The 27,801-nt window shown below is 36.2% G+C and overlaps 5 protein-coding genes across 6 annotated transcripts; 3 read left to right on the top strand and 2 right to left on the bottom strand.

The window, feature by feature from the left end:
- The first annotated feature begins 38 nt into the window (after positions 1 to 38).
- LOC133859317 (zinc finger protein 6) lies at positions 39 to 1,346 on the top strand. Its single transcript, XM_062294688.1, has one exon. It carries the CDS (start codon positions 530 to 532, stop codon positions 1,205 to 1,207), a length of 678 nt encoding a protein of 225 aa, XP_062150672.1. The 5' UTR covers positions 39 to 529; the 3' UTR covers positions 1,208 to 1,346.
- Positions 1,347 to 3,829: 2,483 nt separating this feature from the next.
- Positions 3,830 to 9,023, top strand: LOC133859282 (chloroplastic group IIB intron splicing facilitator CRS2-B, chloroplastic). 2 transcript variants are annotated; one of them, XM_062294623.1, is made up of 9 exons: positions 3,830 to 3,966; positions 4,501 to 4,717; positions 4,803 to 4,887; positions 4,997 to 5,064; positions 6,629 to 6,679; positions 6,784 to 6,857; positions 7,821 to 7,879; positions 7,984 to 8,060; positions 8,606 to 9,023. In XM_062294623.1, the coding sequence occupies exons 2-9, from the start codon at positions 4,505 to 4,507 to the stop codon at positions 8,720 to 8,722; spliced, it is 744 nt and encodes a 247-aa protein (XP_062150607.1). In that variant the 5' UTR covers positions 3,830 to 3,966; positions 4,501 to 4,504; the 3' UTR covers positions 8,723 to 9,023. The 2 variants fall into 2 exon arrangements, with proteins under 2 accessions (XP_062150607.1, XP_062150606.1); XM_062294622.1 differs by having other exon boundaries at positions 8,594 to 9,023.
- Positions 9,024 to 9,603: 580 nt separating this feature from the next.
- Positions 9,604 to 10,966, top strand: LOC133859283 (uncharacterized). The gene has a single exon (XM_062294624.1). It carries the CDS (start codon positions 9,943 to 9,945, stop codon positions 10,651 to 10,653), a length of 711 nt encoding a protein of 236 aa, XP_062150608.1. The 5' UTR covers positions 9,604 to 9,942; the 3' UTR covers positions 10,654 to 10,966.
- Positions 10,967 to 11,558: 592 nt separating this feature from the next.
- On the bottom strand, positions 11,559 to 16,818 carry LOC133859281 (uncharacterized). The gene is made up of 5 exons (XM_062294621.1): positions 15,965 to 16,818; positions 15,751 to 15,818; positions 13,862 to 15,628; positions 12,674 to 12,788; positions 11,559 to 12,558 (listed from the first exon to the last, which is right to left on the bottom strand). The coding sequence occupies exons 1-5, from the start codon at positions 16,122 to 16,124 to the stop codon at positions 11,822 to 11,824; spliced, it is 2,847 nt and encodes a 948-aa protein (XP_062150605.1). The 5' UTR covers positions 16,125 to 16,818; the 3' UTR covers positions 11,559 to 11,821.
- A 6,000-nt stretch (positions 16,819 to 22,818) lies between these two features.
- Positions 22,819 to 24,883, bottom strand: LOC133861450 (uncharacterized protein At2g34160-like). Its single transcript, XM_062297244.1, has 6 exons — positions 24,754 to 24,883; positions 24,490 to 24,636; positions 24,271 to 24,319; positions 23,630 to 23,692; positions 23,471 to 23,535; positions 22,819 to 23,015 (listed from the first exon to the last, which is right to left on the bottom strand). Exons 2-6 carry the CDS (start codon positions 24,607 to 24,609, stop codon positions 22,920 to 22,922), a joined length of 393 nt encoding a protein of 130 aa, XP_062153228.1. The 5' UTR covers positions 24,610 to 24,636; positions 24,754 to 24,883; the 3' UTR covers positions 22,819 to 22,919.
- Between the last annotated feature and the right edge of the window lie 2,918 nt (positions 24,884 to 27,801).

Below are 27,801 nucleotides of genomic sequence, written 5' to 3'. Positions count from 1 at the left end.
ATATACGACCCAAGGAAAATTATATGTTGGCTAGCAGTTAACAATTTGGGTAAAAATTAATCATCATTAATTTTTTACGTGACAGTAAAAAACATTGTGTTACTTTTTGATGGGTAAAAAGTCTGAGAGTGATCGATGCAGCAAAGTATGAAAGCTCTTATACTGGGAACATGTATTCAAAGCATCGTCCATAATTTAAGGCAGTAATAGAGTGCTACTATATATATATATAAGTATATAGATCGAATGGGAAACCCCACATAGTTTTCTTGTCCAGGGTTCTTCCTGATATTAGGTGCTTTCTTCTCCTTGGGATTTTCGCAACTAAACACTCTTTTTCTTGTTCCTGTTCTTCCAGGTATCCCTCAAATGATTAGTCTCTCCAATACAGTGTCCAAACTTTTTATGCTATATAACTAGCTGATCTCCACATGCAGCCACTACTAAGTAAGTGATCACCCACTTGAATTAATCCCTCCGCTCTGTCTCTCTGATCTCGGGACTAATCTTTACTCTCTCTCTGTCTGTCATGGCTGAGATTGATTATCCTACAAAACCAAATACAATCACCACTACCACACCTCTAAAGCTCTTTGGCTTCAACATCCAGAACGTTTCAGAAGAAAACGACTCAGATTCAAGCAAATCCCCATCTGGGTCTCAGGAATCCGAAACTTTCCAGTCCGTTGAAGGCCGAAAATACGAGTGCCAATACTGTTGCCGCGAGTTCGCCAACTCACAAGCATTGGGTGGGCATCAAAACGCCCATAAGAAAGAACGGCAGCTGCTAAAGCGCGCACAAATGCAAGCCAGCCGAAACCAGCTGGCAGCTGCTTCACACATGCGGCGAAACCCAATAATATCAGCGTTCACGCAACCAACACACCTCCTTGCTCCGGGGGCTGCGCCGCCTCAGAGCCCTTCATGGTTTGTCATGTCCCATGCAGGTGCAGCCACTCCTTTTGCCCTGCCAAACGGCGGCGTGTATCATCATTCTGGGGCGGCCTCGATGCAGCCGGGAAGGGGTGTTTATGCCGGGGGATCATTTGGGGAGTCAATGATAGCAGTTTTGTCTCGTGGGGATGGACACCATGCCAGAGTTGTGCCGGCGCTGAGTGGGTTTGCCAGAGACGCGATCGGTGCAGGAGGGTCTCACTTCGACAAAGGCTTGGGTCTAGATTTGCAACTCGGGCTTGGGCCTAACTGAGCCAAGCCCATCTGGGTGTTCTTGAGGGAAATATGTGGAATTGGGAGCTTTGGTGAATGTAAATTTCCAATTTTCTAACTTTAATGAGTGAAGCAATTTCATGTACATTCTGCGTAAAAACAGTTCAATATTCTTGTTAGCCTCTTTTTCTCATACAATTACTTCTTTTATTTTATCTTAAAAAGCTATTCACAACAGGAAAAAGAAATCAATGAGTGTCAAAGTAAAGGTTGTGTGTGCAAGCCAATTCAAAGTTTTGACATTTCTCTTAACTTCCAACCTGCTCATTTATGCTCTCACGGACTTTATGGGGTTGGGCAAATTTTTCCATTTGCATTGTGGACTTGTTACGGGACAAAGCATTTATATTCGGCTTAATAAATATTTAACTAATAATTTAATTAATTAATTAATTTTTTAATTTTTTTTACTACTTACTTTTCTAAAGCATTAATTAATATTTGGCGCGCTTAGTGTTTTAACTATTTACTTACATTGTTTCCTTTTTTTCTCGAGAGAGAGACTCCAGACTTTTCTAGAGAGAGAGAGAGAGAATACCCAATGTTTATTCTTGTCGGGGGAGGGAGGTTTCACGCCTCCCTCCTCCCGGTGCTTTGGTCCTCTAAGCCCCTAGGGGCTAGGGAGTTTTTTTGTCCCTCCTTGACTTGTTCTAGTGGAGGTTGTGTTCCTCCCGAATCATATCCGGCGGAGGTTTTGTCTCCTAACCTTATGGGTTATAGAGTTTTATGTTTGTTTTCTTTTTTCCTTTGTGTTCTTTGACAGGAAGGCTTTCATGCAACGTTTGGATTTGGGGTTTGGCCATTTCTGGCCTAGTGTTGCCGGTGCTTCTCTAGCTGAGCCTCAAAAGTTTGTCTTTTTCACAGACCAAATTTGTGTTATTTCATTGGTTTTCTTTCGACAAGCGTTTCCCAATTGTCCTCGCCGCCGTGTTCTGGTTCGTCCATTGCTTTTTGATGGCCTTGCCACTTGTTTCTGTTTGGAGCATGGTTGGTACGTGTTGGGGGATTTCTCCCTGGTTTTGGTGCGTGCGAGCCACGCCTTGCTTTTTAGGCCTTTGGTGGTGGTGGTTGGTGGATTACAACAGTTGTTGGGCTACTAGGGTCTCAAGGGATGGCTCATGTGATGCACACGCTGCTTGCAGTGGTGGTTGCTCATCTTCTGACGTTGGCAGTGATTGTTTGGTGCTTTCTTGTTGTTGTGTTTGTTTGTGTGTATTTTCTAGTTTCTATGTGATTCACAATGTATCTTTATAATACGCAAATATTTACTGGACTTATCTATTGGCTTGGTAGCTAGATCAGCTCTCTTATCTTATTAGGGTGGGCTTAATTGTAAATAGATGCTTTATAGGGTGTTCATGTATTATTTGTGTATTGTTTAAGCAGTTGCTTTGTCAAATTTGTTTTTGATTGAGATGTAGGGGTGTCTTGTACCCCTTATCTCTCTCTGTATTACCTTTTGGTTTAAAAATGGATGGAGCACATGTTTCATGTTAAAAGATAACAAAAAAAAAACTATGTACTTACATTATTTTATTTAAAATTTCTTGCTCTATCTATTTTTATTATTCCCAAAGAAGAAAGGGAATCAGATTTTTTTTTTTTTTATTAATTTAACTTATGCATTGGTTTTTTATTTTTATTTTTTTATTTTTTGAACAAAAGAACTTAGTATTTCATTGATCAACGATTACAAGCATAAAACTTACTTCACAAAGCATAAAACTATACAAAATCATAGTCAGATGCTACGAGGTTACATAGTCATAGATACAAATAAAATTCTTACAATAAAGTATTATATATGACTTTCATCTTCCACTAACCTATGTATAAAAATAGTTAAGGAGCAGATTTGCTTCGAGCAGACTAGATCTAAGACAAATGTAGCTAAAGATCCTAAAAAAATTTATTTAAACCGGCAGTGAAAGATAACCTCTCACACCGAACTATTCAGGCCGTGAGAGATAACTCCTCACACCTAACTAACCTTTATTCCCATAGATCGCTCATGATAATAGATCTAAAGAGAGGAAAATTCTTATTCAAAGTAAAAATACAACCAATAAACAGCAGCAGTGGCCAATAAAGAAATGAACGGTATAGTATGGAAGTAGACGGACGGATGCATAATAGAGAGGCAAAAAATGTTGATGCTAGCCGAAGAACATTTACAAACAAAAGAAAAAAAATCCAGAATGAGATAAGGATGGCAAGAGTGTGATCTGCTCCTTCCTCATCTCTTAACTTATGCATTTGTTGGGGCTAATACGTCTTTGGGTCTTATACAGTTATTGACAGTTATACAATTAGCGGTTAATAGTGATTAATAACCACTCCGCTTGTCAGAGGTATGGTTGGAGGAGGAATAAAAGAAGGGCTTCAGTTACAGCTTGGGTGACTGCCATGTGTATGGAGTTGGAAGTTGAGTCAGATACAAAACGGTATTGGGCTGGGCGTGTTACTATAAAATGCATAGGCCCAACGCATCACGCTCACAAATGGGCCAACACAGACACTATTTGCAGGCCCAGATGCAAAAAAAAAAAAAAAAAAATTCTGCTTTATGTCGTCCTCTATCCACGATTTTTCCAAATACTATCCGTGGAAGCCAACACAGTGCTCAAACGAAAGGGAAACAACTTCCAAAGCCTCATACTGAACTAAGCTCTTTTCCTCTGCTTCTGTCTCTACAACTTTCTCAATTCTCTTATATTACACTCTCCAAATTACCAACAGGTTCGCTTGCTTTTACTCCTTTTTTAATTTGATTTTTTTTTCCCTTTAATTTTCGAATACTCGAAGTATTTCAATCATCTTTAGCTTGTTTTTGCTGTGATTTTCACTCAGTGTTCGGACCGACTAGAATTACTAGTGGGTTTGATTGCTAATGTTCAATTATGTGTTTATGTGTTTCGCCTTTTGGCTCCATTTGGTTGCCCAGAAAATGTTAGAATAGAAATGCAAGAAAACTTATTAGAGTTTGGATACTGCAGTTTGATGGATATAACAATTTGGCTTTGGCTGCGTTAAATCCTTCGATACTCACCTAAAAATATATAAGTTTCTCAACTTAAAGATATAAATATCACAAAAAACGCCAAACTCAGATTTTGCTTTCTTTAATCCAGAAACCTACAAAAGAAAAAAGAAAATGAGAAGTACGAAAGATTTTATTTTCATAGCTTCCAAGTTCCAAATGAATTTTTAAACCTTTAGTATTCAAACCATGGACACCCACCATGTTGATAATGTTGTAGTTTTCGTTTATAGGTCAATGTTGTATGCGGTGTCGGCACCAAACTCTTGCATATCCTATCCAAGAAGCCCCAATTTCACTCATTTTCTTGGAAAGCTTTCGGTTCCAACGAGGCTTTGTATACGTGCTTCGCTGCTGGAAAATAACAATGGTGCTAAAATGGAGTATACTCCTTGGTTGGTTGTTGGATTGGGTAACCCTGGAAATAAGTACCACGGTACAAGGCACAATGTAATGCTGTACTTATGTAAGGTTGCTTCAATTGTGAGCATTTTTTGCTTTCTTTCATCTTAGTAATTGGGATTCTCTCTATCAGGTTGGTTTTGAAATGATCGATAAAATTTCTCAAGCAGAGGGTATTGCAATGAATACAATACAGTCAAAGGCCTTAATTGGAATAGGTGCGACTTCAGCCGCTTATTTGCTTTGGTCATTTTTGTTTTCTACTCACGTTTCCATTTTCATTGTGGTTGTGATGTTTATTCCGATTTCTTTGCTTGATCAGTACAGGTTCCATTGGTGAGGTACCAATTTTATTGGCCAAGCCTCAAGCATACATGAATTACAGTGGGGAAGCGGTTTGTTCTTATCTTATGTTTCAGTTTTTATTGAGGTTTCTTAGTTGTGTAAATGTCCTAATATGTCTAAATGCTTGTTCACAACCTATTTATGGAACTTTTCTTTTAGGGCTGAAAAAAGGTAGTATATTGTACATACTTGATTTGTAAGGTGCACCATTAGGTGGACGGACATTAACCACATCAAATGGGAATGATGTGGGTAAAAAAAGTGCCTTGCACATGGTTTAGATTTCTCAACACATGCCCAATATATATATATATATATATATGATGCGGTTGTTGGCAAGAACTTATTGAATCAATCGTTTGTGCTCATAATAAATTAATAGTTGCTCTTGCTACTCAGCCCAGAGCCTTGAACATTATCCAAGGACGTATGTAGGAGTAACTCATTACCTTTTGGGTGGATTGCCACAACATGGGCATTCTTCTTAGCAAGAATTATTGCAATAGGATAATGGCTAGGAGGATTTGAAAGGCATTATGGCATTAAGGTTTCCAAGGTTTAGCCAAAAAAAAAGAAAAAAAAAAAAAAGAGGGCTTCCAGAAGAAATCTAAAAATGTAGTTTATATTTTATGATGGCCAAATTTTCTTTGTTCTTTAGGCTGCTGTTTTCTTTAGCCTCTTGTTGCCTGCAATCCTTATTAGAATGTATTATTATTATCAATTTTCTAGGATTTGATTAGCTTTTGAGATGAAGAGAAGGAAATAAATAGAGTTACCATAACTTCGTTGTGACCCAACTGTTGTTTATTAATGCAAACCTTTAATTCAAAATGTGTTAATTATGTTTAGGAATTTTGGATGGAGAAAATTTTCAGGTGGAAAGTTCTTTAGGAGATTCAATTCTTTGGCATGAATTAGATCTAAAAGCATAGTAAATGTTATAGGGGATAGTGAATAAACAAAGGTTGAGATATCTGTTGTGTCTTTGAGAGGAGAATGCATCACTCTGGGTGAAAAGTTGTGAAAATGTGATTTGAGTCGAATTCTTCGTTTTAGAATTGCTTTTGTGCCGACTCAAATCATGTAACCAAGTAACTTAAATTGATGGGAGATTAATAATTTTTTTTTTGCTTTTAACTTATGACTTTTAAAAGCATGCTAAATTGTTGTATCGTTGTTTTAAGCCAATCATAGTCTCATTCATGCTTGGTAGAAAGGTTATCACCATGAGGGCTATATAATATAGCTCATGGTATAGCTTTAGCCTGCCCATATAATATGTAATGCTTACTCTAGGAAAGCTAATATCGAGTCTTTTGAGAAATTCTACTGTGCTGTGGCAGGTATTAAGTCAATCAAAGATATCTGATGTTGATTCAACAGTTTTGGTCATATGGTGATAGAAATACTTCGGATATGGTGATTATAGTGATTCAACGGGTTAATAGTAACTTTTATCCTTATTGTGTTTGTTTAAGTCTATATTATCTCTGTGCTCTAACCAAATTTCTCTCCCTTTCATTTGTAAAATAAGTGGATGGCTCGTGTTTTGATACTAGGAACCTTAAGATGGTCATATATATATCCCTGACCTTTCTTTTCATTATTGTTAAGGTTGGACCACTTGCTGCACATTATCAAGTACCATTGCGTCATATTTTATTGGTATGCGATCTAATACCTTCATGCAGCATAACCAAGTTAATAAATGACTTTACATGACAATTAATCTGAATGAATATCACATTATATGTTATCCGGCCCTGTAGGTTTATGATGATATGAGCTTACCAAATGGTGTTCTGAGGCTTCAACCAAAAGGAGGACATGGCCATCACAACGGGTATGTTTGTTTGGATATCAATTGTAACAGAATTATTATTATTTTTAGAATATTGTTTTCTGGGACGGTAAATTGTAAGTGGCAGCCTACCAGAAGAGGTGGCTATTCTACCAACAACACGTTGCTTACTTTTTTAAAAAATTGATAGTTTTGCTAGGTATGATAAATGAACTGCTATTTATGTGCCTAGATGACCCAAGTGATCTCTTTCCGCTTTCTGCAATATGAAGCCCTCCCCCTCTGTTTTTTTTTTTTTTTTCCTTGATAAATCTTACACACCCAAGGGGACTTGAACCCTTGACTCTCACCTCGTTTCCTGAGTAATTGTTTGATCTTCTGTAGATTACTAAGTCCTTATAAAATCAAAACCCTGATATTTCTTCCTCGACATTAAGAAACTGATGACCTTCAATGGAAAGGTTATTACCGTTATTTTATACTTCCAATTTAACTAACATAATTAGTTCCTTTTTATAAAAGGAGAAAAAAAAGGGAAAAGAACTAGGATGATTAAATGTTCTTGTGTTTTCTGTCTTGTTTTGGTTGTATATGTTTATTAGATCGATGTTAGAGCAATGGTACTGACAGCTTCCAAACATATACATCTAGTAGATATTTGTAATTCAACTCAAAAAGCTAACTGATTTTTATCTCCGTTATTAAAAAGTTGATATGTCTATCCGTTTTTGCCATTCTTTTCTGACTTGGTATAGCATATTATGTTAACTTACTCCGATTTTCACCTACTTTAGTCAATGGCCTCATAGCATCTTCATTCTAGAGTGGATAAATATCTCATCACCTTTTTTTTATAAAGAAAATGATTAAACCAAATCTGCCAACATCCTCTCACTTTTTTTATTTGCCATCTTGTACTCTCTTTCCCTCTCTTTTTACTTTTGTTTCTTTTTGGGGTGGTTGGGTTTCTAGAATTTTCTATAATTAGTGGATCTCTTGTTACAGGGTGAGGAGTGTAATGGGCCATTTGGATGGTTGCCGTGGATTTCCTCGGTTGTGCATAGGTTGGTTCCATAAGTACTATCACTTGCATATGTTAATAGTATTTCCTTAATTTGAAGAGCTGTACATGCCTTCAGTGTAACATTCAAAATTTTCATGTTTGCAGGCATTGGAAATCCCCCTGGAACCATGGATTTGAAAGCATTTCTTCTCCAGAAGTTTAGTTCAGTAGAGCGAAAACAGGTAAATGATCTTAAAAAATCGTACTGCATAGTGTTATTGCATGTCTTACTTAGAAAAGTTCAGATACAATGACAATGTTTGAGTTACATCTAGTTTCATATTGGTGCATTGCCCGAGCAATGTACTTAATGATGTTAAAATCATGTTAGTTGGGTCTTTATTTGTAATTGTTTCAAGATTCCTTTATAAATTATCTGAGTATAATTTTAAAATTTAGAAATAAGCTTGAGATCAAAAATACTTTCCTCCCTACAAAATAACAGGGTGGAGGGTATGGTGGCATTCCAGACCCATTGAGTACATGTTTGACTTACTGTTGAAAAAAGAAAAAAGAAAAAAAGATGCTCAAAATAGGTTGAATTCATATTACTATGGCGCTTCTGGCTGTGAAGATGGTTGCTTCTAATCACTGCATCAATCTCTATAAAATTGCTTGACCAAGTGTGTGTGCATGTCTCAGTTTTGTGCCCCTGCATTTTTAGTTGTGTTAGAATTTTGTCCTGAGTACTGGCAAAAATTTTAACTGGTAGCAGCAATCTGGACAGATTGATGCAGGACTGGAACAAGGGGTTGAGGCCTTCAGGAGCTTGATGCTCCATGGGTTTAACCAGAGAATCAATAACTTTAATTTGGGGCAGAAATACAAGTATCACAAAGTGTGATTCTAACTGATGAATGGGATTGAAGAAGGCACATGTCATCTATGAGATTTTATCATTGCGTGCTTGTTCTGTTGGGAGCTTCTCATATTTGAACCAGGAGACGAAGTTTTTTGTATTCTCGGTTGGTTATACTGAATTGCTTCTGTTCATGACAAGATTAATCTTTGTTATTTGTGGAAGCTACATGTGCTCCAACAGTTTCTCAAGGAATCAATCCCTGCTGCAATCTATTCTAGATACCCCATCTTATCTACCATTTAGGTACTACTGTTTTAAATGTCAGTGGAGTTTTAACTGTTTATTTTGCCTTTTAGTTTATGGATTTTGAGATAAAAGACAAAAAATCTGTGTCAGCTAATAATCAGAAAATTAAGATGTCAAAGAGAATATAATTGCTCCTATTAATATAATTAATATAATGGATTACTGACTTGAAAGTGCAATTCCTGCCTGGTGAGCCCAGTTTAGGCCCTGCCTCTGCTTGCAAATATTGGAGCTAACAAACCTCAAGCCTAGCCCATGGTCTGCTGGGCTTACCAAGTACTTCAAACAAGCTTGGTCATTTAATGTGTTCGTGCCCTTTTTTTTATTGTGCTATTTAGTAAACTATTATACAACTGGAATAATGTGACAATAAAAATCAGTTATTTAAACTATATGACAGTGATATAACAATTTATTAAATAACATATGCTTAGTGGGTCGTATGAATCCATTGTTTTATAGTATTTGGTAACAAACATCGAGCCTAGTTTGCGTCCAAATGTAAAGGCTTGAAATGGCCGACCTGTTTGCAACTTTTTGTCAAAATCACAAACAAAAAGAAAGTACTTTCAAAAAAGAGATTTCGTGTCGTCAATGCTCAGGAAAGCTTTCCGAAGATACTCTACAATGCCCTCAACAAAGAAGAACCCCATCCCTATAAAGTTAGAATCGTTAGATGGATCCTAGAAATCCATCATGGAAGTCCAACTAAATCGGACGGTTGGTAAGGAATCCCAAGTGATTCGACCTTTTTTTTTTAATTTTAAAAATGGACCCCACCTCAATTGGAACGTTGAAACCAACCAAAAGGGTAAAAAGGAACAAAAGCTCAGCACTCTCTCTCTCTCTCTCTCTCTGTCTCTTCAGAGTCAATAAGACCGTTGCAAAATCAAATTTTTAATTGCACAAACTACAAAAAACCCCAAGAAGAAACTGCAAAAGCTACTGATCGATCAATGCTCTGTCCCAAACCGAAACAGAGCAAGCAACATAGCCAAGCCTCAAATCCATCAACAATGGCAGAGACAAACGGCCCCCTGCGACAAACCCAGCAGCCAAATCCGACGCTCCAATCTATCTTCCACGGCCTCGACCCCGTATCTCTAATCCTCTCTCAGAATTCAAACCCCGACAAACCCGTTCCTCTCACACTCATCACAGAGAGCTTCATCATGGAGAGAGGCCCCAGATACCGAGCATACGCAGAACTGCGAGAATCAAAGCTGAGAAGGAAGCAGATAAGGGAACAAGAACCGGAAGAATATGAGCCAAAAATGACCCCTCCGAAGAAACAGGTCAAATTTCAAGCGAATTTGGTCTCTAGGCCTAAAGGGTCCTCCGTTCTTGCGCAGTCGGTGCCAGATTTCTCAGCGGCATTACGAAAAGAGAACAGGAAGCCGGTGACGACGCTTCCTCCGATGCTGGAGATGACGCCGCCATCAAAGAACTGGTCGAAAGTTAACGGAGTTCTGTCGAATGCGAGAGGGAGCAAGTCGGCAAATGCAGGGGAGAAGAGGGGTGGATTGATGGCAAGGAAGAGCTATGCAAGCGTTGAGGAATTGAAGGGGCTCTCTTCGGCCGCAGCGAATGCGATTACTGGTGAAAACAGGAGAGGGAGGAGCAGCAGAGGGGTGGGGAAGACTGTTCTGGGGTACAGACAGTTTTGAATGTGATGGTGGTGGCGGCGGCAGCGGCGGAGCTTGATTTTATACAGAATTTGTAAGCCATGTTACTTGTTTTTTGATTGAAATTGGATTTGTTTCACGAGCATTTTAGAGTAATGTTCCACTGCTTACTCCAGAGGTTGAAGAAGGATTTGTTTTCTATTTTTTTTTTAAATTTTTTTTTCCCCTATTACTTCTCTGGAGGTAACTATAGAATATATGATTGTAACATACAGGAGATTTGAGATTTGAGAACATGGTTGTTCTTTTCTATTTTCTGTAACTCAAAAGTTTGCAAGGATTTTTGATTGCACTACTTTCTCCATTCCATTTATTATTTATTGTGCAACTCTAGGTCTAAATTACAAAAACAGAGAGAGCAGAATGAGAACAATCTTTCAATCATTCAAAACGATGGCAATGGTCAGTAAGGAGGAGATCCTAAACTTGATGATTGGTAGAAACTACACCCAAATTTATTTTTTTTTTTTAAAAAATCTGTTGTTTTTTAGGGTGTTTTTGGTTTGAAAAGGTCCTTACAATGAAACATAAAAGTTTAAAACTATTTTTTGAGAATGTTTTCTGGTGTGATTCATATTTAAGAAAATATTTTCTTTGGAGAGATATTCCTTTTACCCACCCCCCTTTTCTTTTTCTTTTCTTTTTTCAAAAAAAAACTTTTTAAATAAGAATTTAGCTCTTATCCCTACAGAAATAAGCATCTTTTATATATTCAAATATTTTTACAAGAAAAGACATTTATAAAAAAATATTTTGTATTTTAAATTGTTAATTAATGGACCACAAATTTCATGTGATCATTACAAAATTAATCACTGCACAACAAAAAGAGGTATTTTTGGCTAGGTTTATAAATGATGGTGCACCACCAACCGATTGCAATAACGAAGAAAATCATTTTCATTTAATTATTTATTCCGTTATACATGATGTCATATCATTTAAAATTTTAAAAAACGTGTCAACAATTAGATGCATCAATTTTAAATCTTAACTATGAAAAGAAATATTCCAAAAAAAATATTCCCGCTGTCATCACTTGCAATAAATACCATCCATCAATTTGTACAAATAAGCCATCTTCCTTCAATTAACAGAAAAGTTCTAGTGAGTCACATTAGAACTCAGAAATAGCAAGGATATACGAAATTCACAAGGAACCTAGCCTGCATTCCAAAAGGTCAATCACAATTTCCTCTACTAGAATTTGAAGTATGTCCCCATCAATCTCAGCACCAGTCTCAAATGCTTCAATATCAAAATCTGTCCATTTCCCCAAGGAATAACTCATCTCCCAATCTATTATCTCATCAGGAACCATACCAGCCAAATCTCTCCACCTTCTAACCTCCTCTGCAACATCTACAATCAACCTCCTTGTATTCATGCATAATGGTAGTCTTGACCACACCTTGAATCCAGCATCACAGTATCGAACATATTTTGATTCTAGACATTCTACGAGGAAATCAAAAAGAAATCTCCTAAGCTGATTTCCCTCTATGCTGTCCTCTAAACCAACAAAGTCCTTGGAATTTGTCCATGCAGCATGAGCAAAAGATTCCAGATCATCAAGGAGACAGGGACTGACGAGAAAACCGTTCATTCCATCTAAATAATATGATGTTGTAGTTCCAAACAACAGTTCAGCATTCAAGATTACCTCCTTTGCATGGGTGAGCTTACTTCCACTCAATCTGGTCCCAGTAAGATTGATAATGTCTAACATTTTAGAGACGTTTCTGACAAAATCAATCACCACCTCACTAACAGTCCTCCCATTATCCAATGAGGTTGCAGAATCCAAAAGATCAGCATTGGATCCCAATGGTTGCAACCGATCGCAGGAGTAATCCATGGAATCAGGGCACAACCTATGTCCTGGAACTGCAAGCAAGGATTGGAGACCCAAATACGAACACTTAAAAACAGGCAGAAACTTGAAATCATATTTTTTTTTGGAAAAAAAGTGTTTTAATCAGTCATTTCAAGCTCTTTTTACCTGGGCTTTCATCCAGACTACTAGAAGAGAACGAAGCTTCAAGAACAGATCCAGGGCTAAGATGATGATGACCTTCACGCGCACTTGCAGCTATTCTTTCTATCTCTGCTTTAGTCTGAAGAAAGTAAAAACAGAAGCTATACTCGTTAGGAATAAATGCTTTGCTAAAACACAACTCACTCAACAATAGACCAAAGTTCAAGATCATAAAAGGATTAATAGTAGTCATATTAGAAAGCCAGTCACTAAACAAACATACAAAACGGATATGTAAGTCTCCCCAATCACAATGATACTGCATTACCCACGAGTCCCCATGTAAAATATTATTTTACAGATTATTTTTAGAATTATGACCGATAAACAAGTAATAATTTTCTAATTGGCTGCAAGTAAAATTTAAACTTTTACAGTTAAGTTCTATCACCGCTTTCTTTTCATCAAGTAAATATCTGGTTCTCTTTATCACGTGCAAAGGAATATTTTACAAGAAATCTAACAAAATGGATTATACATAATGAAAGATTGCATGACGTAGGGAACGTATATTGCTGCAATAACAACCAAAGATGACTAATCTTCATCCACCACTTGAAATAAGAAAGTTGGAACATCTTGATCAATTTCAGTGGGATGTCATTTATGTTTTGGCAATCAATATAAACCGCTATAATTAGCAAAGTAATGCTGTCACATTCAGAAAGGACCACCTGTGTATATATAATGAATGATTTCTAAAAGTCATATTAGATATACACAAAATGAAGAAAATATTACATAAGAATTTGTATTTTCCAACATATAAGGGATAGTGAATTCTGCCAGTATAATCACAAAATACTCAAGACTTTTTCTGCCATAATCACCAAGTACTCTTCAGTAGTACTACCACTTCTATCCCAGATTCATTCTTACCAGAATGTTTCAGCCAGAAGTTTCCAACAAAGAAAATTTTGGCATAGGCATACAGGTTAAGAAAGAAGTGTTCTCATGATACCTCCACATGCATTGACCTAAAAAGCCCAATATGAAAGCAACAATTCCAGCTAAGACAACGAGTATTTTTTTCCTTGGGCAGGGGGATAAAATAGCTAAAACAGAAAAGAATGGCTGGGGAAAGGAGACACAAGTTGAACTACAGAAATTAAAGTCAGAAAAGATGGTAGCATCACAGAAGAAGAAGATTACCTTGAAAGCTATCTCCTTGTTGAACATATTACCATCCTCTGAGAAATGCTGCTCTCCAGTCAAAGCAGATATTAACTCTTGGAGAATTTTAGCAGTGGATCGCTTGGCTGGAGCACCCGTTGTCAACTCATCATCTTCTTGACAAGTCAATTCCTTCAACTTTTGTTCCAGTAGGGAACCTAAAGCATCTCTTCTCAATGATAATGGCTTTTGAAAAGACATCTTTCCATCCTCATCCCTCCTACTTTCCTCCATTTCGGTGGGAATTCCAGTCTTGTGCCTTATAGGGGAATTAAATGTAAAAGAAATAACATCAGTTTCCTTATTTCCATCAGCTCTTTTTCCATCTCCCTGATTGGCTAATCTACTTTTGACACAATTTCGGTTCATTGAGTGAGCATGAAGCCCCATGCCTTTTCCAGTAGAAGTATCAGACCGACCATTTCTTTGTTTTGCAAAAGTCGAACTGGCCAAACCTGTATTTTCAGCTTGCCCACTCCCATTTATCGTCCTCCTTTTTCGTACTGCAGTCCTTAACTGTGGTAAAGAATCATCTCGTCCATTACAATCCTTCCTCTCCATGTCAAACTTAGAACTGTCGACCTTGGTAGGCATCCTCGGCCTGATTCGACCGCTTAGACTTCGGTTCAAAGCAACAAAATCCTTGTTCCCACTAGTGGCATTTCCAGCTGATGGGACCCTTCGACTCTGCAGATTATTTAGTTTAGACCTAGGTGGGATTCTATCCCTGCCTAACAAAATATGATCCTGAGGTTGCTTCCTGTGCTTGCAAGCAATGGAAGACGATTCATCCTTTTGAGGCTTGCGTGTTTGGCTCGACAAATGCGATTGTTCATGACCTTCTGTAATTGGTTCATTACGAATTCGAATATTGTCCTCTTCTTGAGCAACAAGTGAAACATCATTGTCCTTGCTTCTCTGGAAAAGTGCATCTCTTTCTTGCTCATGTGAGGATGCTGGTGGCCTTGGTTTACTCCATCCTGAATCCTGAGAAGAGGCATTGACAAAATTTGAAGCAAAAAGAGCAGACGGTTGTTCCTCAGCATCTGGTCTGAAATCCACCAAATTACCACAATTTTTACAAGAAGTCTGCCCCATCAAAGGCTTCGTTGAACACACATTATAACAGGATTCTTTCAGCATATCCGGTGATATACACCCGGTTTCCTCCATCACAATCTCATCATTGGGACAATAATGCATAGAACTCGAATAAGTAAGAGCGGATTTAGCTCTGCTTGTAGCTTGCAACCCAGGTTCCAAAATCCTAGTAGCAGCGCCAATTAAACGAGAGCTGCGAGACACATTCCTCCCGGAGGAAATCCTTGGACTCTTCACGGGAGAAACAAACTTCGGGAGATTATGATGCTGCTTTCTGGACCGTGACAAAACACTCTTAATGTGGAATGCTTCAGCTCCAAACCTACTCACTGCCCGTCTGTCAGACGGGCCCGTCTTTTGCAGCTTCTGAGGCCTTGATTCTTGCTTTGTTCCTCCTTTCTCCAAATTCAACTCCCCCTTATCAAACCCACCATGCGTACCCACAAATTTATCATCCCCGTTATCATAATTACCAGAGAATGTAGGTTTCTTAGGCTTATCTCGATGCACAGCTGGCATGGATTCAAGACCCATTAGCCTAGCAACCAAACCCGGAGCCCGCATTTCATGCTTCTTATCTAAATCTGCCCTACGATTCCCATTTTTCTTCACATTTGGGAAACCACCACTGTTCTCATCAGCAATCTATGATTGAAACGTAATCAGAAAACCCAATCATCAAAAAAGAAAAGGAACAAAATTCCATACCCACTAAGACAACAAGATGAACAGCAAGTATTCAGATTTCCAGAAAGCAAAATGCATACCAAATGGAGCTTGGAAATGGGCATCTTCCCATCCCCTCTGAACTTCTTAGAAGCTTGTTTTGCACGAACTAATACACCAAAAGAAAAAACAAAACAAAACAGGAAAAAAAATCAAAATATTTGGTTAAATGAGAAATTTTTATTTATTTATATGTCGAACAGAGAGAGAGAGGGAGAGAGTGAGGAAAAGGAAGCAATTGTAAGAGTGACTGACTTAGAGGAGGCAATTTCTTGGAGAAGAGCTTCTTCTTGGCGAACTTCCGGTTCCAATCGAAAAGCTGAAAGAAAATCCCAGCGCAACCACCAGGTCTATGCGCTCGTTTCTCTGTATTAATCGCCAAACACGACGACGCTTTCTCCGTATTCTCATTCATTTCCTCAACAATTAACAAACCCTGAAGAACACTCCCCAAAAACCAATGCACCCTTAACCTCTCATAAACACACACACAAAAATCCACGAAACCCACCAAATTTCTCAATCCCAACCCTGCATTGCTGTGAAAGAAAAAATATTTACTATAAAAAAACCCAAATACATATCCGTCTCTCTCTCTCTCTCTGAAAGACTCCTAAAAATCCAGAGCTTAACCAGCGAGAGAGCACAAATCCAAAACCATGAAACTCCGTACAGAAATAATAATAATGCTGCTAAACGTAAGCAACACACGTAAAGCTGAACCCTGACAGCAACAGCTCGGAGCCAGCAAAACGACGACGCACGCTCCACAATGCACGCTCAGAGAGCAAGAAAAACAGAGAGCGCTCACTGTTAGTCGTATCTCTTTCTACTTTACACATCTCTGCACGCAACAACCAACTGAGCCCAAAGCGCTCCGGAGCAGCAAAAGCCGAGAGAGAGAGCGAGAAAGTTGACGATGATTAGACGGAAAGCGGAGGAGGCGAAAAGAACGAGCGGAGGAGAATGGAATCATATGACGTGGACGTGTCTTCGCTGAGCCCCAGATACTGAAGCAGCTCGAGGAGGCGGCTACTGTGCCTCTGCCATTCGCTCTGAGCTAGTGTGAGACTGTGAGAGTGAGTGGGCGTGCGTAGGATAAGAGTAGCGGGGACTGCGACTGTGTGCGCACTCCACGCGCACTGGACCATTGGTCAAAATAAGACAGTTGGACAAGTATTATTATATTATTTTAATCGAGGCTTAATAGGGACAGAATTCGGAGGAAACAGAGTAGAGAGAGAGAGAGAGATAGTCAGTCAGACAGACATCAGAAGACAGAGACCGAGTTCTCGGTCTGTATGCCTATGCCGTCGAGTCTACGTCTCTGTGCTATCTTGCGCTGTAGGAGCGTGTTCTTTAGGCTTACGAGGCATACTTGCAGCGACTACAATAAATATACGCACTCGCTACGACTGCTTTGTTTCGATAATCTTACGTGAATATGGTCAGTTCTTCTACCGACATCTCTTTGGTTTTTTTATTGGGGACCATCCCCGTGGGGAGTGGGGTTGTGCATTTTACTCCGCCGGTGACAGAAATCCAACAACCTTTCGCTGACTTCCACCCATAGGGGTAGGAAAATAAATCAAAGTTTTGATTTTGATAGGAGGGGAGATGATGGTCTATATATACATAGGGTTTGAAAAATCCATCAAAACTTACCTAACCTACTCCTTTAATATAAATGCTAAGATTATTAGCCAGGGGTTGCAAGTCATCTACAACCTTAGCTTAGCTTATGTATTTTAAATGAAACTAGAAATTTAAAATTAATGCATTAAATACATCAATTTTAAATCTTAAAAATAAAATAAATAGTATTAATTTCATTTAACTTAACTTCCCCCAACCCCAGGAGTTATCTAAATTCACGAATCACAATCCAAATCGAGATTTCTTATAATTTTAAGGAATTGTATGGATATACAATTCTTAAGATTCAAGTGATTCGTTCAAAATAAATGATGTGAATCTTGCCATATAAATATTTAAAAATAAATAAATAAACAAAATAAGTAAAGGAGTGATCAACAATTCTTTTAAGAGTGGTCCACTTCTATTTAGCCGCTTAAAAAAGTGGTTAGTTGTTGACGGAACTAGAGAGGGACTTGCGAGGGCCATGGCCTCCGTTCAGCCCTTTTTAGCAAAAAAAACTTGTTCTCAAAAATGCATTTTTCAACTTTTAAATTTGTTAAAAAAAAACACTTTTAATTTATAATGTATGTATCTCTCTATTCTCTTCCATGCACCTATTTGCTCTCCATAATTTCATAATTAAGAAGAAGACTGCTTTAGTTGAGCTTTGTTTTATTAATCATTTCCAATTTTCACAGAGTCGGTTAAATAATGATATATAGAACATGCTGCAAATGGGCGATAATTATTTGATGCATTGAATGAGATTCGGGTCAACGAAGCCAATAATCCGGTTAAAAACACAGTGGTCATATAAAAACAAAATCAGTCGTAACCACCCGACCACCGATACACTCACACCCGTCAATGTTTGAGCGGTTCGGTAAATACTCCAACATGTGTTAAGTCCGCTATTGGGAAACCAGCTACTGATGTGGTCGGTGACTGTGACCCGTGACCTTTCCGGCTGTGTCCCGGCGAGCCCTGACAATTTGAGAAAGAAATGTTAAAATTTGAAAAATAATTTATGGTTTTAAAACGAAAATTATAAAGTTTTTCTGATTAAAAAAAAAAATAGAGATTATTATTTTTAGTCGCCCTAAATACTAAAAATTATTTTATAAAAATCATTTTTACGCTGAAAAACAAACACAACCTAAGATGAAAGAAAGGACATATTTGTTAAAATGGTCAAATCTCATTATGTAATTTTTAGGATTAAATATAGGCTGTTTGATAATAATTCATACCACATGTATCAAAAAAGTATTTAATCTTAATTTTTAGAATTAAAAACTTGCGTTCTTATTTATAATTGGAGTAAAATTCAAAAATATTTGAGACAATTTTCCTATTAAAAATTATGGGTAGGACAAAGAGAATAGCAACATTTAAAAACTAATGGGATATCAATTAAATGGGTCTCGTTTTTGATACAATATATCTTTTTTTTATTTAATATTCATTATATATCTTTTTTTTTTTTTTTTGATGTGATTACTTTGAAAGAGTACAAAAAAACTTCTATTGAATAAGGTGAATCCAAACTAGGGCTTTTGGTATGCCATTTGGCTTTGTTTAAATTAACTCCTTTATTTTTTATTTTAGCATTAAATTAATGTCATCCAAAACAATTAATTGACTATATCCAATACCTTCCATATGTCCTGTCTTCCTCCAAAAAAAATCGTCTCCCAATCAGGATTAGAGAGTGTTTGGGAAGTAAATCTCCTAGCAGATAAAAAAATTAAAAAGGGATGAGAAAGAAAAAGCCAAAAAGGTCAAAAAAAAAAAAAAAAAAGGTAAGTGACACACGTGAGTTTCGATCTAACAAACCGAGGTAAATGGTGTCCTTTATTTGGTAAAATGATAACCTTTTTTCACCTTTCTGTTTGCATTTTGACAGAAACTGTAGTTTTGTCTTTCGTAAAAGCAACCGACAATGAACAATAAAATGGAGGTGAAAAAGTCTAAAAGAGCGTGAACATATCTTTCTCCTTAAACATATGGTTACGTTCCTTAAACGAAAACGAACAATTCAAAACACAAAATGCTTAAAATTGCAGATGCCATTTCAAAAGGCCAAGATGAGATGGATGTGTTTGTATCAATGAAATTGAGGCAACAACTGTAAAGAACGGGAAGCATTTTGTGGATGCCATTTGAAGAAACCAGTAAGAATGTGACAAAAAAGAAATGATGCAGTAGTTCAGTAGAATGGTGAATTGTAGCATATGTCTTGATATCAGCGAGGGCCCATGTGGGCAGAGTATGAATCATAGGCTTAGAAAAATTATAATGTTTTCAATGTCCTGTCTCATCTTGTCAGTGCGTTACAGCATAGTCATGTGTTCATTTTGTAGCAGAGTGTGAATCATAGTCATGCATGTGTTCAATGTCCAAAAAACGGGAGTATTAGCCCTGTCTCATCTTGTCATCTCATAAAGGTTGAAATGAGAGTTCTCCACTTGTAAAAGTTCCAAAGTTGGAGATGATAATAAGGTTTTTTGGTGGTTTGATATTTGACATCCAGTACGGTGTCTTAATGTCTTATGGACAGATATGGATATAGACCTGCCTATGATTCTGGCCCTAAACTCTCTACCATTATCCGGAATGGTGAATGGTTTTAGCCTAATGCAAGATCGAATCAGCTAGTAAAAAATCAAAGTAGACTCCCCAAAGTCATTATTAAATCTAAGAATGGTAGCTACTCTTGTTAAGAAACTTGGGAGCATTTACGGGTAAACCATGCTATTGTATAGTGGCACAAGATTGTGTGGTTTTCTTTGGCTATCCCTAAACTCTCTTTCATTCTTTGGCTGGTTTTTAGAAATGCTCTCTCTATCAAGGAAAGGATGTGCGTATGGGGGTATGAAGGTTCTAGCTTATGTTTTTTCTGCCATGGCCGACAGGAGAACAAGGAACACTTGTTTTTTAGCTGCAATTTCAGTAGGCGTATTTGGAGGAACATTATGGCTGATTGTTTGTTCATTGACCCGCCTGTGGAATGGGATTCAATTGTTAGTTGGTTTGTTGCAACCATGAGGGGTAGGAGCATTAAAGGAACTTTATGCAGGCTTTGTTTTGGTGCGTTTGTCTATCATCTTTGGAGACATCGCAATGACCTCCTCCATGGAAATATACCGAAGTCAGAGGATGCTTTGGTGGTCCAAATTTAAGTGGGATGTGATCATGTGAGGTCGAGAATGTTGACTAAATGCTCGGCTAAGAAGATTGTTCATAGTTTATAACTTGTTGATAAGTGGAATTTGCAGGCTTTGCTGCATTTGTAATTGCTTAGTTCCTGTGTTAGTTAAATTTGTAGCAGGTTTGTTCTGTTGTTTGTTGCTCTTTGAGGGTGAGCTTCTGTTTCCAGTTTTCACTGGGTGTATATTTTGTTGGGTTTAGGTTTATAAAAGGTTTACTTCATCAAATAGTAAAACTACTAAAAAATGTGCATATGAATGTAACATTGTCAACTATTAGTTTTTTCAATAGTAAAAATTTGAGTAATACTTAAGTTTAGGTTTAGGTTTATTTGGGATTGCGGTTTTAAAACATATGACTTAAAAAATAGCAACTTTAGAATGTGTAATTTGAAAATGTGGTTTTTTAAAATATAGTTAAATGTTTGGTCAAATTTCAGTTTGGTCTTTTAAATCGTGCGTTTTTTAAAACACATTTCCTTGCCTATGATTCCAAAAATACAAATTTTTTCACGTTTTCAAATAATTTTTTAAAATTATACGTGAAACGAGACATGTTTTGTGACTTTATCTAAAACATACTTTTGACATACCAAATCGTAGGGACAAAAAGACTCTTAATTTTGTAACTTCAAGTTTCTTGGGCCTAACTAAAAAATGTTCTAAGTTTCTCTCCTCAACTCTTCCCCGTTCTTCCCATTTTCTAATGTTTACTAAAGTCTATTAAATACTAAGTTACACAAATAACCGAGTTATATAAAACATTTCCCAAAAATTAATGTAGTAGAATGTTATCAAGGCTTTGATTGTTTCGACATAAAATGTTTTTTGTTAAAAAATATTTTCGGCATTTGGTTCGTAGAGAAAATAGCGACGCGGGCAATGATAGGTGACGGTAAAAAAAGACCGGCGAACTTCGTTGGCAGCCGACAGATAATAACCTTTGAGGGGGAATGCATGTGAGGAGAATGTTAAACTCAAAAAATAGTTTACGATATTATAAAACAGAAACAATTTTTCAAAGATTAAAGAAGCGTTTCCAGTCAAACTGAAAATGTTTTTGATCGCACAAAACACACAAAAGAAAAAAAAAAGAAGATACATAAAATATTTTACGTCGAAATAAACATACCCTAAATATATATTAATAATATAAAGTTTGAGAACATACATTCCAAACCAAACTCTTCAACTCGTCTAATATTAAAGTTTCCTAATAATTTAGTACAAAAACTTCGTAATTTGTTTGTGTATCAATAACATTTTAGAAGAACTATGAAAATAATTCATGGTATTAAAAAGGGAGTAATCCAAAATCAGGATTTGTCTTAGATGCTGTAGATAGAAACTACAGCATAACAGTCCAAATTTAACCCAAAAAAGGTCACATTTGAACCCTTAAACTAGGGTTGAAAATTTGTTGGTAGGGACTGGATTCTTGTCAGATTGAAGATTCCTCAGTCTAAATAGAAAATGGGTCCAAAAACTTTCCCCTAACCCACCAAGTTTGACATACAATTCAGTGATTCACGTGACAGAAGAAATAACTTGTGACTGAAAACATAAATGCAAAATGTATATGACAATCAATATAGTTTTAGTGTTTGGTTAAGGGAATCTAACATTTTCTTCCGTGTCAACATTTTTAAGAATGTGATATCTGTGAATCTGAATTCTCAAAAAATGTGAGTAAATCTATGTTTAGGAATAATTAAAAATCTGATGAAATTAATGATTAATTTTCACTATTACTTCATCCTAATTGTATGACAGTTATATAACGGTCTACTATATTAAATAACTTTTTAAAAATTAAACAAAAAATGTTAGGCAAGAAAAGCTATATGTAGAACGTAATTTTTAATTTATTTCCCAATATATAAATTATCTATACTATTTGATTTATTTTATTATTATTTTAAATTTTCATTTATAACCAAATAAAACCTATTCATTTCTGTTTTTTTTACGGAATAAAATGGTTTCCATTTTATGGGAAGCTACACTTGCTAAGAGTGCATCGGGCCGGTGAAAAAATCGGGCCGCCCACAAACTTATTGGATGGCTATTCGGCCCAATACCCCAAATGAGCAATACCCATTTTGGCTATCCGCCATATGCGGGGTGAATAGCGGATCAATGGATCAAACCAAAAAAAAACTTCTAAAAGCAGTAACAAACGGAATCACTATTTTTTGTGATAATGCTGGGCAGTGTTTATGATTTACCACAAATTTTTTAATTTTTTTTTTAAAAAAAGCCTTAAGAAAATATTCTTCAAAAAAGGTATTATTTAATATATCTCATGTACGTACTAGCACAACAAAAACAAAACAAATTAAAGACACTAGGAAACAACCCCTTCAACTTTGCTCTTCACCATCTCCAGCCTCTCTTTTCTCTGCAGCAGCTGCCATCAATTCATCAAAGCTTTCAGTCTTCCCCAGCAATATTTCGATCTGAGGGCAGAACAAATATAAACCATTTGTAACCAACCTCTCGAAGCCCCACTCAAAAAAGCTTTCAAAATTACAGATTACAAATTTCAATAAGAGCCTTTGGAAATTCACCAAGATGACATACCAATACAAAAAACTCATGTTTTGTGCACATGTTTTTACGGACAATTCATGTTTGTGTGTCGGGTTCGGATTACCATAACCTAACTCATTTGATTAAACGGGTGTTATTGTGTTAATAATTGACAACCCTACACCTAACGCTGATCACCATCTGAATATAATTAATAATATAGCAGAAGTATCATAGAATAACTACAAATACCCAATCTGTTTCCTTTGTGGCCAAGACAAATGCATTAGAGGGACCTCATTCTGCAACCCCCACTTGACATGTATGTTGCATAAAAGTATATTGCAAACAGGAATTATGAAAATATTCTCATCAATTTTACCTTTGCTTTTTGGATGGGCCTTCCCCTAGAGTCATCCTTCATATCGACAGTTGAGGTCATGATCTCTGCAGAGAGTGAATGCTGTTTTCTATGAGAATCAGAAGTTAACTGTATGCTTAAAACATTACAAAAAATATACTGAAGACACAAAAATCTTACTCTTCTCAATAGCCAATCCATTATTTTTCAAAATTTCTGATATAATAACCACCGTGGCAATAGCTGCAAATATAACATAATAAACAAATTAACAGATGCAATGCCACAATGAAGTCCCAATCCTCCGTTTCATTTGGTGTAAAATGATTTCTAAAAAATATACATTTTTTTTTTTTTTTTGTATATTTCGGGTGTGATGGAAAATAATACTTAAACCGAAAACATTTCCGGTTTGACAAAAAAAAAAACTTCTTTAATTTTTTGTAAAAGAGTTTCTATTTTATAAACCGTCAACAATTTTTCAAGTTTAAACTTCTCATTTTCAAATCGTCAGAATTTAACGAACCCTCGCTAGAAGTTGCCGGCCATTTTCAGCCGTCGCATATTTTTTATATGATCTAAAGGCTGAAAAATATAATATTATACAACAAAAAATATTTTTATGTCGAAACTGACGGAGCCTAGATTCATCATCATTTGAAAGCAAAAGAAGTAACAAATCCTAAGACATAGGGTTACATAGTTAAGCCATAGATTCACAGGACATCAGGTTGAAATAAGTGGAAGCAAAGAAAAGGAAATGAGGAAAACTGAATAAATAAGTTTTCAGAAATATGGATATAATTGAATGAAAACATTACCCATTCCAAGAGCAGACAGCTCAACCTCGTTATGCTGTTGCATATACCTCTGCAACACAAAATTGAACGTCTATTACACCCATCATTGATCGAATACAAGAGGCAAATCATAAACAACATTCCAAATAGTCCCTAAAAAATATAAAAAGCACCAAGTTATGTAGATTTAGTAACCCAGATCACAATAGTTACATGTACTTAGCGAGAGAGCTAGAGAACCTTGGCGAGATTGACGTAGAAGAACAGGGGTTTCTTGGTGTTGGAGACTTGTATTCGGTTCTTCTTGTGGGAGTCTCCGCCCAGGTTGATGGCATTCACTCCTTCCGTGATCTCTTCCATTGAGCTCCACTGACCTAAACCCTAGCCCTAAATCAACAGAAGATGCAAACATGAAAAATTCTGCTTTCTCTTCTTTCCTTGAGTTTCTGGAAAACCAATCACAAAAAAAAAATCATCATAAATGAATTAAAACTCAGTAAATACAAATGGCGTCAAATTTGGTCCTCGCTTTGGAGACAAAGGAGGGCGCCTCCATTCCCTACGCTACACCTGTGGAGCCTATATTCGCTTGACATATGAGCAACGACAATCAGGGCAAGTTTGTAGAGAAAATGAGAGACTGGGCGTGCGTGAGAGAGAGGGGAAAATTGGTGCCACCTTAGACTCATTTGCATGATGAATACTTTTGATAGGGATGTGTTTGGAGTTTATTCTTTGCGTTTCTGGCTTTTGTTTTTTTTGAAAATTTATTATTAAATCTAGAAGACTGATGAATTTATGTACAAGATAATCAAATCAAACATTTTTTAATCCATAAAAGTAATGGTGGTAGTAAAAAAAAAAACACTCTTTATGATTGACATATAAACGTACACTTATCTTGCAGTGTTTCGAAAATCGCCTTAAACTCTTAAAGTGCTCCACGTGTTTCTTCTGAGGCTATAGAAGATGAAATCGTCAAAGCACACGATAATGATCGAACTTCTCCATTTTTCTCCATTTTTTTCAATATGGGACTATAGCGTTACAATTTTTATTTCTTTTAAATTTTTGACGTTCTCGTCAGAGTCACGTCATGCAGTACTCTAATATCACATGACTTTATTAGGTGGCTTTGATACCACTTGTAACGACCAAAAGAAATCTTAGGCACATCTGCATTACAACGCTAAAATGACTAGTCAAATTGTAATTCAAACTCCTTAGAATCATTTATAAAGTTTAGTCACATCTAATAAGGAGCTAATATAAAACTTAACTCTTATGAATGACTTAATAATCTAACTATCTACTTTACGTGAATAATTCATCTTTTTTAACGTAAAACTAAGTGTTACTTTGTTTAATCCAGTATCAGAAGCCACAAACGAAAAGCATCATTTCTCTTTCCCAAGATTTATGGAATATTTCAGATCCTCACATGCTTATAACCATCTCTTCCACGTACATTGCTTGTATAAAGTAAGAGGGAAGGGAACCGAAGTCAGAGTATATTCACCATGTGTAAGCAAACACAAATAAGGAGACAACAAACGAAGGCAATGGTTGCCTGTCATCTCGTACGCCAAAGTATGTTGCTTGGATTATATCATCCTCCCTTGACCCTGCCTGTCTCCTTTCCTTAGATTTTCAGAATGCAATCTCATAATCTATACTAGCTAGCCCTTATATGCTCTTTCCATATGATTAGATATAATATATACTTGTGTTGATGATATTGCTCCTAGAGTAGTTTAGTTGATAATTAAGGAGAAGTTATAATTTAATTTTTAAAAACAAGTTTCGGTGGCACAAAAACCATTTTATCATTATGCATAATTAATATATAACTGTTATGGCATTGGAGCTGTTTATGTTAAAAATAAAATTATCATGCACATCGGAATATTAGAGCAGTACTTTATCTGCACTGCAATATATTGTTCCACGTGATTCCCTAATAAACCTTTTCTTCTTGGCGGTGGAATACACTACCAAAAAGTATTGGAGTGATATTCACAAAATCCACCATCTAGAAGCACAAAAGAATCAATTATATTCTACAAGCCAAGTGTTGTATCTCCTGGCTTGAATGTTGAGGGGTGTGCCCACGTGGACACCCCTTTATATTTAACATTTTCTACTCGCACACAATCGGCAGGATTCGGTCATACATTTCTCAATATATTTTTTATTATTCATACTTACAAATAGACCATGCGACCACCAAGAACACTTGCATAAAAGGGTTGGAACACTATATCAAATCTTTATAGAAAAGAAAAAAGACCAGCATAGCGACAGTTTAATTAGACCAAACATTTCCGTATTAAATATATATATATATATATATTAATTTAACATTGTTTTCATCTTCATGCATTTATTATGGCATTGAGTTAAACACGTACTTTTGATATATAGATAGAGCTTTGTGACTCTTTGGGCTTCTGAAAGAGTACTTGGACAAACCTAGCCTTAAACAACCGGAAGCGTTACAGCATATCCTTCAATTATATTGCTTGCTTATGGTGTGGGTTGTGGACTATATATGGAAGTCGTTTTCAATTCCGCTAACGCTTCCATTTATACGATAATATATATATATTTTTTTTGTTTATTATTATTATTTTCATGGCTTTTGTGATAGAGCAGATCCTTTCTGAAATGTGGATCATCTATTGTCACTGAGCATATCCTTGCATCGTCCTTTCTGTACAGCCCAGAGACAATTATGGGACTCTGTTGGCCACAGCTATATATATATATATCCATCCAATTAGAAGGCGTAAATTGGTTCAGTGGGTAATTAAAGTCTTTCGGCTTCTGAGAAGTTATATTCATTGAATTATAATTAAAGCAAATGTGGGGTTACTTACCATTTACTATAATGGTTGTATATATTGAAGTCATATATTGCCAAAGATATATGATATTTGCATTTTTTTTTTTTTTTTTTTTTTTTTTTTTTTTTTTTTTACATTTTATTTCTAAATTTACTATTGAATTTATGAAATTTATATTGAATCCTACAAATTTAATAATGGATTTAAAATTTAGTTGTATGGAGATGTATAAATAATGTACAAATATCATTTCTCATTGCAAAAATATCAAATTAGCAAACTTAATTTGCATAATTATGTGATCCGTTATCATATTGCAGGATCCTATCCTCTTTTTTTTTTTTTTTTTTTTTTTTTTTTTTTTTTTCTTTTTTACCTTTAATTTTATTTTATAAAAGCGATTTTCTCATTTTCTTTTCCTAAAACCTGATCACCTCTACAACAATAGTTGTTATGCATATGATCAGTTCCACTGAGGTAACCTTCCAAAAGAATGTATATTTTGAGATTTGATGCCTGGTTAACTGGAACATACTCTTCTATTTGCAGGTAGCTATAGGAGGCCACGCTACATCAACTTTGATTGATGAAAGATAAATACTTGTCCAGCAAACTAGTGACCAAATTTACATGATTTTATAGTTAGTTTCAGACATAATTCATTCATCCCATATACATTTGTTGTTTTTTTTATTGATTTTATTTT

The sequence above is a fragment of the Alnus glutinosa genome, chromosome 2 (assembly GCF_958979055.1).
Source record: "Alnus glutinosa chromosome 2, dhAlnGlut1.1, whole genome shotgun sequence".
NCBI lineage: Eukaryota > Viridiplantae > Streptophyta > Magnoliopsida > Fagales > Betulaceae > Alnus > Alnus glutinosa.
The sequence above is the reverse complement of the archived record's forward strand: the minus strand, read 5'-3'. Positions and strand labels throughout refer to the sequence as shown.